We start from the raw sequence: 13,683 nt of genomic DNA, 5'->3' as shown, positions 1-13,683 counted from the left end.
GAGTCTCCTGCCTCAGCCTCCCAAGTAGCTGGGACCACAGGCGCCTGCCACAACACCTGGGTATTTTTTGGTTGCAGCCGTCATTGTTGTTTTGGTGGCCCAGGCTGGATTCAAACCCACCACTTTAGGTGTATGTGGCTGGCGCCTTAGCCACTTGAGCCACAGGCACTGAGCCATAGTTTCCATTCTTGACGTTTTGTCAATTTAACTCCAACCTAAAGATGTGCATCTTGAGTAGCTTAGGATGATTGATTTAGGAGATTAACTTCAATTGGAAATTTTGTAATAAATCGTGAGTTGTGCTAATTATTATTTTAATAGGTCATGGGTTATGCTGATTATTAAGGTAAGAGTTAATATCTTTAACTTTTATGTATGAAACTGTGGTTTTGGAAATGAAAGGGCAGAACAGACTTGGCGAGGTTACTCTTGGCATTCCCCAGATTGCTGGCCTTCTGACAATAACACTTTTTAGACCTAATCCCTGTCTCTGCATCTGGCTGACAGTGGAGGCAGCCAGGACCCTCTTTGTCTGGTAACACTATGGATGCATTATTTAATATCCACAATCCTCTGAGGCCAATATTATTTAGTTCTTTAACAGATGTGGAAACTGAGGCATAGAGGAGATAAACTGCTTGCCTAAGTCTACAGAGTTGGCAGAGCTGAGACACAAACCCAGTCTCTTTTGACTCCAAAGCACATTTTATTTAGGCTACTTTGACATATTGTGGGAATATATCTATACATGTAGCATTACATTAATGAAAAAGGAAAAAAGTAAATGTGGGTTTTACCTGCATAGCTTGCAAATTCCTATAGCATGTTACTTCTATGGCTTTGCTTATGATATTTCTATGTTGCCTCATTCAGCACATATCTGTCCAAGTTTTACATTATGAGTCTCTTGGGGAGCATTTATCTTACTGATTTCTTATTAACTTGAAATTCCTTATGTACAACATGCAAATAACAGCACTTGCCTATTGATTCAAGCAGCAACTTGTTATTGTGCACTGAGCATCACAGATTTTGTAGTTTTTTTTCTTAACTTTTTATTTTGAAAAATTAAAAACATATTGAAGTTTCAACAATAGTCCAAGGAACACACATATTATCCTCCACCTAGATTCCTCAACTGCTCACATTTTGACCTATTTGCTTTTTCTCTCTCTTTGTTCTGGACCATTTAAGAGTTAGTTGCAGACACATATTTCGATTTCAAATACTTAAGCTTCTATCTCCAAAAATAAGTCCATTTCTGCATAACCAAGATACATTACCCTTAGAAAAATTTTGTTACTGTACTAATATGACTTACTTTCAAATTTCCCATTGGTTTTGATCCAGGGTCCAATTTAGGCAAGAACATTGCTTTTAGTGTCATATTATTCTTGAAATTAACATTTTTGAAGTGACTGGGTACACGCTATTTGGAACCTACCGGTAGGAGTAGTTTCTAAAGATATCAGGTCCTGCATTCCAGTGATGGGCCCACCCGGACTGCAGAACTGACCCAGTTGGTCTTGGACGGACACTGCACGGAAGGGCCTGCCTGCCTTTCAGTACCTGACCCCCCAGACAGTGGCCCACGCCAAAGGACTGATGGCTGCACCCTGAAATAAGCCAATCGGCAGACCCAGATTGTCTGATCTGCCCACCAAACTCACTCTTCTAAAACCCTGTCTGGCTTATTCTCTGTGCTGTGAACCTGCTGTCTCTGGACCTTGGGTTTCTCTATAGCGGGAAGCAGAACGAATCTGGCAACAACATTCAGAAACCTTATGAATACCCTCAACTGTCCACTGATAATTTTTGCCTGAATCAGTTATTACTATGTTGGTTCCAAAGTGATGTTTTCTATTTCTATAATTTCTTCTCGTTTAATTAATTAGTGTTCCCCTCTAGGGAAGTTTTGCCTCCTGCACCTCCTGTCTGCCTTTGAAGGACAACCTGCAGCTACCTGGGGGACTCTATTTTCGCATTCCGGACCTGACCTACGGGCCTGGGTCAGTCCGAGAGGCAGTTCCCATAAAGAAGCGCAAGGCATCCCCAGAGCGCAGGTCAGCCGCTGTGCGCTAAGCGCTGCCACCGCCCCCTCAGACTCCCCTAAGGTTTGCGCGCCGGCCCTGTGGCCCCGCCCATGGCGACGGTAACTAGCTACGTTCAAGCATTCTCGCGAGAACGAGCCCCTGGGGGGCGGGGAAAGCTGAGATCTTCGGCCTCCGTCGCGTCACGCCACCAACCTGCGCGCCGGCCCCTCCTGCGCACGCGCGCACGCGGATCCAGACAGTTAGCGGAGCTGAGGCGCCCCCAGCTGCTCCCCTCCGCGCCCTGACCCCCGGCGCGCGACCGCGGCGCGACTCGACGGCGCAAACGCGAGGCGCTGGGAGAAGGGCGCGCAGGCGCCGCTGGGGGGAGTGCGGCCGCGCAGGCGCGGACAGCGTTGGTTCGGAGAAGACCTTCAGCGTTGCCCTGACGGAGCCGAGACAGGCCCTCTGGTTGGAGGTGAGGGGAGCCGAGGCCGCGGGCCGGCAACCGGCGAAGGGCCCGGGCGGCGGCGGGCCGCGGCCGAGCAGGGCCCCGACGGGGGCGGGCCTAACGGAGGGCTCGGGAGCGAGGGCGCGGTCCAACGGGGCGCGGGCCGGGCGCGGCGCGGAGGGCAGAGGCGCGCCGGCCCCTGCGGGGACCTTGGTCCCCAGCCTCTCGGGTGATGGAGCCGGGCGCAGGGGCGGGGGGCGCGCCCAGCCGACCTTCCCCGCTGCCTGGCGTGCGGACGAGACTTTCCTTCCCGGTGTCAGGCTAGAAAAGAGGTCGGTTTCTAGGGAAGTTAGACCCTCGAACCCCAGGTCCATCCCCGCCCTCACCTTCCTCTCTGGAATTGTGATCAAGCATCAGGCGAATCCTCCAGTCCTTACGGCCAGAGGGAGGATGTTTAGACGTGCAACTTAAAAAGGAGAAACGAGCAAATAAAAAGGGCTCTTTACTGAACTGTCAAGTTAGTAATTGTGTATAGCAGTATTTCCTAGTTAACGCCTTTCTCTCCCTGGTCTGTGTCTAATGCAGCGTCGGTACATCGTGAATAGGAACAACAAGTGCATTTCGTAGAGCTCATAGAAATGTGTGCCGAATAAGACGAAGTCTGTGTCTTCTCAATTTTTGCTTGATCATGCCAGCAGCGCATTTCCCATTAGAGTTATGGGTCTGAAAAAGTAAGCTTGAACGAGGCAGAACTGCGATCAGTTAGTAGACTAAACCAGCGACTCGACTTTTGCGTAGTTAGTGTCTGGTACTAGTTTTGAAAAATAGCAAAGCAAAATGCTAATAGATTGTAATTAGTCCCTAGATGTATATACGATGCTTCTAAACGCTTAAATGTGTTTTTTCTCTTTGAAAACCAAACTGAAAATCTTTAACATTTCTGTTGGCCTGTATAGTGCCTACATTTCTATACTTACCTACCAAATTATAGACTTCTGGCAAAATTTCAACATATCAACATCAGTTATATTCATAAAGAATAATATCAGATTAGAACTAGGGATATTTTAAAAGTCTAGAATTGATGATGTGCGTGCAAGGGATTGAATGGTAAAATAATTGCTCTGAAAGTGAACAATGAAACTCTGTTGCTTAGAGCAAAGTTTTGTTATGGTGTGAGTCAGAACGTTTATACAGCACTTTCCTCTTAATGTGTAACTTTTTTTTCCCCCTGAGACAGGGTTTCACTGTCCTCCTAGGTAGAGTACACTGGTATTCATAGCTCACAGCAACTCAAAACTCCTGGGCTCAAGTGATCCTCCTGCCTCAGCCTCTGAAGTAGCTGGGACTACAAGCACCCACCACAATGCCCAGCTAATTTTTCTATTTTTAGTAGAGCCGGTCTGGTTCTTAGGCTGGACTCAAACTCCTGACCTCAAGTGGTTCTCCTAATTAGCCTTCCAGAGTGCTGAGGTTACAGACCTGAGCTATTGCGCTGGGCCTAATGTGTAACTTTTATACTCTTCTTTTTCCTCTTAACTTTATAGCACCATGTATATATTTGATAGTTGTGGGTTCAGGAACACATTTTATATGAATTCCAAATTAAGAAGTTCATCATATATTTATGTGAAGCTGGGCTAAATATAAAAATTAGTTTGAATGTGTAGATAGTACAGGCATCATAGTTGTAAAGGCTAGCTGGTACTCTGGATTTCTCTGGTATTGTAGGCAGGATCATGGGACTGCTGTAGGTGCTTCCATAATTGGTTAGACTTGGTTTTGAGTCTCCAAGATAGACACAACAGAATGTGCTGCAGGAAAAGATTTCCTGTTATACAAAGAGGGCAAAGGAATAGTATGTTCGGTATGGCTGGTAGCTTCTGAGAACTTGATACAAGGTTCATATTGGCAGTAGAAAAACTGGGTAAACACTAAGCAGGCAAAATGAAAAGTCTAGACACCTCGCATCTCTGAAGGCTTTAACTTCAGAGTTCATACTTTTGGTAAGCAGATCCCTGCAGGTAGACTCTATCCTGTTTCTGGTTAATGGGTAAAATTATGGCACTTTATTTTAAGAAGAGTTTGGAGAGAGGACATTTGTAGAAGAATACATTTCAGTTAGTATGGTAATTCTTGAATTCCTGAGCTCAAGTGGTTCTCCCAATTAGCCTCCCAGAGTAATTTCAGAGTAACAAAATGTTAACCCCCCAGGATTTCCATTGTATCTGTTCTAAACAGTTTCTTAAATCTACCTGTTGCTTCATACAGCTCTTTGGTTTCATAACAGCCCTATAAAGATTTTCTTAAGGAAAAATTTACATGTATTTTTAAAACAAGACCAGTTTAACAAAGCATCTTTTTCAGCCTATGAGAATTTTCTTTGAAATATAATCAGAACAATGACCTTTGTGGATCTCATGAGAAAACCTTTTTAATTCTCCTTTTCTAGGGAGCTGAGTGCTTTTCTTTAGCTTTGATCACATTAGGGCGTAGTCATTAATGATGCAAAGGAAAACTGTATACCTCTTTTCACAGGTCAAAACAGTGGAAGAAGTAGGGGTGGATAAATAAATACTAAGTGGTTATTTTTACTACTTTGTCCCCATTTTTCTTTGTAAGATATGTGTAACACACCGACTTACTGTGACCTAGGAAAGGCTGCCAAGGATGTCTTCAATAAAGGATACGGTAAGTATGCTATTCTGAATTTCCTATTTTGGGTAGAAGTTAGTATTGAATGGCTACTTTGTATAAGATACTGTGCTAGTGAAATTCAGGTAAGTCAACATTAATCAACAAGATTTAAGGAGACAACTATTGACTATTAGATTTCTTGATTCATAGGTAGAATCCCTTATAAGCATTAAAGCAGTTATACATGTATGTATTTAATGTTATCTGTAATGTAATTAATATAAATCTATAATGTGTATGCCTCCTTTGGCTACCCGTGGGAACGGTTAAAGTAGGGAGTACTTTTCCCCCTCCAAATAATGGCATTGTTTTTAAGAAAGTAAAGCTACAACTTAGACTTCTTTGAGTAATATATGTTCTCTGATCCTAAATAGGCATTTCTTTTTAGGCTTGCAAATTTAACCTTTAAACTTTTTGTGATATATACATTTGATTTTTAATTTTTTAAAATTTATTTTAGAGATGGGGTTTTGCTCTGTTGCCCAGGCCATAGTGGTGCAATGGTGTGATCATAACTCACTGCAACCCTGAACTCCTGGCCTCAAATGATTCTTTTGCCTTGACCTCTAAGAGTGTTAGGATTACAGATGTGACCGCACCGGGCCAGTTTTTTCTTATAAATTAGAATGTTAATTGTTTATTTTATGCTTGTGTGTATATATATATGTATCAGCACAGTATTTTCTAGTAATTCTAATTCTTGGAACAGTACATATTCCTTTCATTTGTTTTTTAACTTACAGTTTAAAAGTATATTACTATTCATTTAGAGGGGCTTAAAACTTATATTTAAGTTCTTTTGCTATAATTCAATTTCCTATGGAACTCCCACGTAATGAAAATACTACGCATTTTCTGTATGGAAGGTACTATAGACTGTGTTATAATTTCTGAATTATAAAACCTGGAGTGAATGTTACGTTTTATACATTACTGTGTTTTTTGTGTGTGTCTAGGGTTTGGCATGGTCAAAATAGATCTGAAAACCAAGTCTTGTAGTGGAGTGGTGAGTACCTCATATACTTTAAATAGATACAATTCCCTTAAAGGATCCTGTGTAGAAGTCGTCCAGTCATGGGCAACAGCATACTTTTGGCACTGTGCCGTCTGCCCTGCAGCCCTGTCCTGCTCTCACATCCCAGCGAGCATACTCACTCGGCCAGTGAAACCCATAGACAAGTTGAATTTTGGAAGAGATTCTTTGTGTGTATTATAATAAGAGTATATTGCATCTTATTAGAAAATACGGGGTATACATTTTTTGACCCATGTCATACCTTTGTGTTTTCATGAATATGTGTGTGAGCACTGAAAACTTTACTACTTTATAATGAGTTCATGGAGGTTTTATTGCCCCTCTAAAAAAAGTTAATTTTATTCCTGTCTCTTCATGATTAGTTGAAACAAAATATAGAAATAAAATCTGTGTGTATGCATGTTTAGGATCATTCTATAGTTGATGATCATTCTATAGGTTTTTTTTGAGACAGTCTATAACTATATCGCCCTCAGTAGAGTGCTGTGGCGTCACAGCTCATAGCAATGTTAAACTCTTAGGCTTAAGTGATTCTCATGCCTCAGTCTCCCAAGTAGCTGGGACTATAGGCGCCCATCACAATGCCTGGCCGTTTTCTTGTTGCAGTTGTCGTTGTTTAGCTGTCCTGGGTGGAGCTCAAACTCACCAGCCTCCATGCATGTGGCTGGTGCTGTAACTGCTGTGCTACAGTCACCAAGCTCTTTCTATAGTTTTTAACTTCTCACACAGTTTTTTTATAACTGTAAGTTAAGAACATATGGTAAAAGACATGTTGATATATTTTCTTTCTTTCTTTTTTTTTTTTTTTAAAGAGGTGAGGTCTCACTCTTACCTTCGAGGCTGGAGCGCAGCGGCAGCATCGTAGCTCACTTGCAACCTTGAACTCCTGGGTTCAAGCAGTCCCAGCTCAGCCTCCCAAACAGCTGGGATTACAGGCATGTGCCACTGTGTCCAGCTGTATTTTCAAAGCATCATTAACAATAGCTTTAATCAATAAATCTCAGTAGAGAGGCTCAGTTTTTGTTTAGATTATTCTCTGATTTCTCCTCAGTGGCTGCATCTGTTTTTTTGGTATTTATGCATTTAAATTCATGCAAATTTTATTTCTGGATATAATGATTTAATTAGAAAGACAAAGACGTGGAATTCCACATACTTTGTCTTGTACTCTGTATAACCCTGGTTTGCCCCTGTCATTCTTTCTGTGGGGTCTCTAGAAAAAATAAATACCTATGCAACCCACCGTACTAAGATGTGTATGGTTATGTTAAAATAGAAAAATTATACTCATTTGCTCATTAGGTTTCATTGCAAAAATCGACTAAAATTTTATCTCTCTTTCATGCTGCTGTTGTGTGGTAATGTTCAGATGGTAAGAAAACTTACCTGTGTGCTTCTATGGCTTCTTTGGGTTTCAGTTTGTTCCAGATTTCCTAGATTTTTGTCTTGGTCTTTCTGTCATATGTCATGTGTTTTTGTAACATTTTTGTTTTGTTACTTGTATTTAACATAGAGTTGTGGATGTTATATGCATGTTATAAATGTATTTTACACTTGTTTGACTTAATTATGAAATTAGAGAAAAACTGAATTGTGAATTGTGAACCTGGAACTCTACTTAGAACAATTCTAGCCTTCTCTTTGAGATTTATATCTGTGTAAGAAATGCTGGTAAGAAAGACTACCCTCTACCTTGATTTTATGCATGAAGTTTTCCTAAGACCAAAATTAAGCTTTTCACTTTTGCTGTATTTATCAAGTTTGTGAAAGGTAAATGTAAAAAATAAAAACACTGGGTAGCTGGATCTGTTAAAAATGTTTGTTACATTAAAGAGTTGTGTGAACTATAAAACCTGACTAACATTTTATCATTTTTTTACTAAGCCCTTGCCCTGACTGTGCAGCATGATACTCTCTTTGAAAGCTCTGTGTGTGATGGTGATAAACAGATCATGGTTTCCCAGTTGTCTCATCAGCCTGTAGAACCAGAGTTAGGGAGCAGGGTACTTGTTAAGGGAGGATTCCTGTTGCAGGCCATGAAACAGAGCTGGCCAGGGCTGGCAGCATTTCATGACTGTGGGCATTATTTCAGAAATGCTCCTTCAAAACAGGGCCAATCAGAATGTTTTTTTCTTGACAGTTCATAGAGTGTCAGAGACAGGTGTTGACTCTTTGGCTTCCCCTGGAAGGAGGCCTGTTTCCAGTTGCTTATTGTCATATGACTGTAAGGACACCCACCCAGGGAGGAGGATATATTTTAAGTTGTTCATAGTAACTGTAGATAGGATGGAGAAGGGGAAAGAGGGACAAATTATGGCATTCCGTTGATTGTGAAGCATGGATTGATACTTTCAAGTATTAAAATCATTTATACTGAAAGTTTTTTTTTTGTTTGTTTGTTTTTTTGAGACAGAGTCTCACTTTGTCACCCTTGGTAGAGGGCCGTGGCATCACACAGCTCACAGCAACCTCCAACTCCTGGGCTTAGGTGATTCTCTTGCCTCAGCCTCCCGAGTAGCAGGGATTGCAGGTGCCCGCCGCAACGCCTGGCTATTTTTTTGTTGCAGTTTGGCCGGGGCCAGGTTTGAACCCGCCATCCTTGGTATATAGGGCCAGCACCCTACCCACTGAGCCACAGGTGCTGCCCTATGCTGAAAGTTTTGCAGATAGTTTTGTGGACAAAGAAAAATTTTCACTAAAATGTGAATGTACCTAGTGCCACTTCTCTGTACAATTAAAAAGTGTTAAAATGATAAATTTTGTTATGTGTATTATACCACAATAAAAAAGTAATAAAAGTGTTGACCCTGTTAAAATGGGGGAGGGTAGTGTTTGGAATGTTTAAGGACCTTCAAGTTAACTGTTAGTGGAAAGGTATAACAGAGAACTGATGATCTTATTTATTTATTTATTTATTTACTTTTGGCCAGGGCTGGGTTTGAACCCGCCACCTCTGGTATATGGGGCCCGCACTCTACTTCTTGAGCTACAGGTGCGGCCCTGATGATCTTACATTTTAAGTCATGAAGTTAAAGTGTGTTAGAGTCAGCATTTTGTCTTTTTAGTAAAGGCATTTATTTTCAGTAAAGGTATCTCTTTTTTAAAGGAGAGAATTTTAAGATTCCCATTTTTGTGAGCAAGCATGTGGAATAAGAAAAATCAGTAAGAGAGGTGGAGTAATGGGAACATCTAAAACTGGTTAAAATAGTTAGAGATTGGGAGGACAGAAGGAACGCAGGCAGTGGGGTGTTGTAGAGCAGCGCTGTGGGAAACAGTAAATTACGATGCATTGAACCCCGCTTTCTGAAATGAATGTTTGTTTGATCAGCTAATTTCCAAGTAATCATTTTTTCTTGCTTACCAGGAATTTTCCACTTCTGGTCATGCTTACACTGATACAGGGAAAGCGTCAGGCAACCTAGAGACCAAGTACAAGATCTGTAACTATGGACTAACCTTCACCCAGAAGTGGAACACAGACAATACTCTGGGGACAGAAATCTCTTTGGAGAATAAGGTAAGACAAAGCATTAGGAGTTATTTCTAAGTTCAGTTTATCTTGCAGATTGTACAGTGAACAAATCCTAAATGTAATCTGAACAAGATCTTGCAGCCTATCTAGTGGCTATATTTTTCTTCAGCAGATGGCCTATTTTGGTATGTTTTATGTTTGTAGAAAATAAGGCTTCGTGAGAACTCTTCATCATTACTCGACATCTTTGTTATCACCAGTTCTCTGTTACCAAATAGCTGAGCCTCTTCTGGGTAGGACAGACTATTTGCAGTAATTTGGTTTAGTTTTGTGATCATTGCAAAATTGGCTTGACAGAAAAATTTTTCTAAGATTCTCTAATGTTTTCAAGGAGGAAACCTGTAGGCAGATGTTGTCAGGTGCCCACTGTGCACAGGGCACTGTCTTCTGAGTCTCCATGCACATTTTCATGTGTGTAGCTGAGTAAGTTCCTTAAGTTGGCCTATTAAATGTCAGCTTACCTCACAACCACAATTTCAAGAGAATATCAAGATTATCTTGTTCAGGAATTCTCTTGGTTTTGAACTCTAATTTATGTTACTTGCTGAAATAGGATTTGCCCATTTTTTGGTGGGCGGGGGGGGATAGGAGGATGGGGAGCTAACTTATTCCATAATTTAATGCTTGCCTCTCTTTAATGACTTCCTTTTTTTTCGTTAAAGAGACAGTTAAAGGAAACTTTAGAATTAGTTTCTTGAGTAGGATAAAGAATTGAAAATTACTAAATTGTTAATTTTAAATTTTTGTTTTTCAGTTGGCTGAAGGGTTGAAATTGACTCTTGATACCATATTTGTACCGAACACAGGGTAATTATCCAAACTCTATTTTCTGAAATGTTTTTGGAGCCTGAAGGGATACAGAGTTATAGATTAGGAAGATGCAGTGCAAAGTTAAAAGGTGTCCAAAGGGACGCATAGAAAAAGTTAAGGAGTCAGAAGACTCTGGAGATAGATAAATCCTAAGCTATTCTAAAAATTGATGAACATGGTATTCTGCTGAAAAAGCTAATTTCTTAAGAGGAAATCTCCTGGTTCTGGCAGTTTGTAACAAGTAGTTCTGCCACCAACTTGATTTCTTAGTCTGTGTAAATCCCCCAACTTCTTAATTTCCTAACATAAAAAATGGGGATTGCATCATTTCTTATCTGCCCAATATGGGTCCATGCTATTTGAAGGGCAGAGGTGCTGGATAAATGCAAAGTGATGTATCATCTCAGCAGTAATAACAAGTGTGTTCTATCACACACTTTATCTTTAGGACAAGTATTCTCTTAAGAGGCTTGATTGGAATATAGGATAAGAACTATTAAAAACTATTTTTGTGTTTTTAGTATTGTCCTTCAAAAAAGTATACTTCTTTCTAAGATAGGTTAATAATGTGTGTTGAATGTTACTTTTTCTGGCATTTGGAAACATTTAAGGATTTTGGCTTCTTGTATATCTGTATGCCATGTGCGATTATTCAAATTATTAATTTGGCATTGAGATATCTCATTCCTTATACTTTTGTTCATGCCTCTATGAAATTACTCATGAAGTACCCTACTATTTAATCTTAGAAGAGCAGTAGGTAATAATAGTATGTTCATTTCTAATCCTAACAAACTACATTTGTAGAACCATAAGTCATTTGAAACATTTTTACTATATACATGTCATCTACTAAAATATTTAAAGTTCACGTCTGTAATCGTAGCACTTTGGAAGGCTGAGGTGGGAGGATTGCTTGAAGGCAGGAGGTTAAGACCAGCCTGAACAAGAGGAAGACCCCATTTCTACAGAAAATAGACAAATTAGCCAGGCATGGCGGTACATGCCTGTAGACCCAGCTATTTGGGGGAGGTGAAGAGGCAAGAGGATCGCTTAAGCCCGGGAGTCTGAGGTTGCAGTGAGCTGTGATCACACTGCTGCACTCCAGCCTGGACAACAGAGGGAGCCTCTATCTCAAAAGAATACTTTTTACATTGGGGAGAGAGTGATCTTATGCTAAAAATTCTTGGATAGTAGTAAAAATTCATGTTTTCATTTTTTTATTTTTGTTTTCTACAGAAAGAAGAGTGGGAAATTAAAGGCTTCCTATAAGCGGGATTGTTTCAGTCTTGGCAGTAATGTTGATATAGATTTTTCTGGACCAACCATCTATGGCTGGGCTGTGTTGGCCTTTGAAGGTTGGCTTGCTGGCTATCAGATGAGTTTTGACACAGCCAAATCCAAACTGTCACAGAATAATTTTGCCCTGGGATACAAGGCCGCAGACTTCCAGCTGCACACTCATGTGTGAGTGTTTATAATTTATTTCTTTTTAGTGTCAGGACAGTCACCCCAAAAGATGATAATCAGTCGCATGCTGAGAGGGTTAGAAGTGATAGTACTTGTACTTAATATGCCTTTGTGAACACCCAGCCTTGCTGTACTGTTTTAATGGTCAGCAAAACCTTGGCAGCAGGCCAGTGCACATGGGTGCAGTGCCATGTGCTGGCAGTCACTGGCCTCTCAGTCAGACTCGAGGAAGCTCTAGACTCTGTAGAACCACTGGGATGGAGAGATCCCAGAGCATATTTACATCCTGTGGAGATGCTCCTGCTTCCTCTGGTGCTCTTCATCTTGGCAGTGTCTGGAAGCAGGTCTGTTTGGATCACCAGGAGCAACCACCCAGCAGATTTGAGCATCTCCAGTAATTCTGTGCAGGTTTTCAGGCATCCTTGGTTGGAGCCAGCTACCCGTATTGCATTAGAAGCAACCGGAGTCCTCAGAGCACTCCTGAGATTCTGTTACATAGGCTGCATGCACCCTGTTGGCTGAGTGAATCTGTACTTTTAAATTGTATTTTATGTCTTAGCTGATTGGACACTGCTCCTATACCAGGAAGAAAAAGCAAAGGGCAAGCTGTGTGTTTTTGAAGTGTTGCAGATTACTGTCTGCTAGATTCTCTAATTCACTTAGGGTGCTAAAACAATCAAGCAATGGTACAGACAGGATTATTGAAATTTATGAAATAATGTTCTTGGGAGAACCATAAAAACTCAAGGACTAACTTTGGTGCTGCTTTGCAGCATGATGCAGGTGCTCTCCTAGAGCAGTGCATCCTGCCTACTATAGGGCGGGTGCTTTGTGACTGTAGGATTTTGTTTTAAATGAAATCTAGAATTGGTTTATTCTTGTACTTCCACTCTTTTTTTGTTTTTGTAGAATCTTTATTGAACTCTCCTTGAAGTTTCTAAGTTCAGTGAACATTTCAAAGAAATATATAGATTATACTCACCTGAGGTGTGTCTCAGAAATTTATATTATGTTGAGGGCAAGTAAATAGATCAGATGTTACTACATTTTAATTCAGCAGCTCCAGAACCATAACTGGACTTAGTTCCTCGTTTTGTTCAATAGTCATTTATGCTAGAAATTTCTAAAGTCTATAGTTGCAAAATGGGATCCTTGTTTAGTCTTAACTGTTTGTTTCTATGTCATAACAATGGTACGAACAGATGTTAGTGACTTTTTCTAATACTGTGTAAACAGGAATGATGGCACTGAATTTGGAGGTTCTATCTACCAGAAGGTTAACGAGAAGATTGAAACGTCAATAAACCTTGCTTGGACGGCTGGCAGTAATAATACCCGTTTTGGCATCGCTGCTAAATACAAGCTGGATTGTAGAACTTCTCTGTCTGTAAGAATGTGCTGCCAGACTGGGTCTGCTCTTAGGTGTTCATCTTAGTTGTAAATGAATGTTGTGATGTGGTTGTAGTTTGCAGGGTTTTTTAAATTAACTTTAATGAGCCAGTTCATCACGCAGGGAAAAGCCTATTATGTCTGAAGGTGGGAAATGAGGGTTCTAGTCCCAGCTCTTCCTCTATTTGGCTGTTGTCTGACCTTCTCAAATCATTTTCTCTCTTTGGCCTCAGAATTTTCTTTTTTTTTTTTTTTTTTTTTTTTTTTT

At 40.7% G+C, this 13,683-nt stretch overlaps 1 protein-coding gene across 1 annotated transcript in view; it reads left to right on the top strand.

The window, feature by feature from the left end:
* The first annotated feature begins 2,284 nt into the window (after nt 1-2,284).
* Nucleotides 2,285-13,683, top strand: part of VDAC3 (voltage dependent anion channel 3) — a 13,257-nt gene continuing 1,858 nt past the window's right edge. The window contains exons 1-7 of the mRNA XM_003801069.3: nt 2,285-2,508; nt 5,104-5,172; nt 6,135-6,184; nt 9,579-9,731; nt 10,501-10,553; nt 11,796-12,023; nt 13,263-13,413. Of these exons, the coding sequence (XP_003801117.1) occupies nt 5,106-5,172; nt 6,135-6,184; nt 9,579-9,731; nt 10,501-10,553; nt 11,796-12,023; nt 13,263-13,413 (702 nt within the window). The 5' untranslated portion in view covers nt 2,285-2,508; nt 5,104-5,105. The remainder of the gene's footprint in view (nt 2,509-5,103; nt 5,173-6,134; nt 6,185-9,578; nt 9,732-10,500; nt 10,554-11,795; nt 12,024-13,262; nt 13,414-13,683) is intronic.

The sequence above is a fragment of the Otolemur garnettii genome, unplaced genomic scaffold, assembly GCF_000181295.1.
Source record: "Otolemur garnettii isolate 467f Iridium unplaced genomic scaffold, OtoGar3 scaffold00197, whole genome shotgun sequence".
In the NCBI taxonomy this organism is placed as follows: domain Eukaryota; kingdom Metazoa; phylum Chordata; class Mammalia; order Primates; family Galagidae; genus Otolemur; species Otolemur garnettii.
This window is presented reverse-complemented; position numbering and strand designations above follow the sequence as displayed.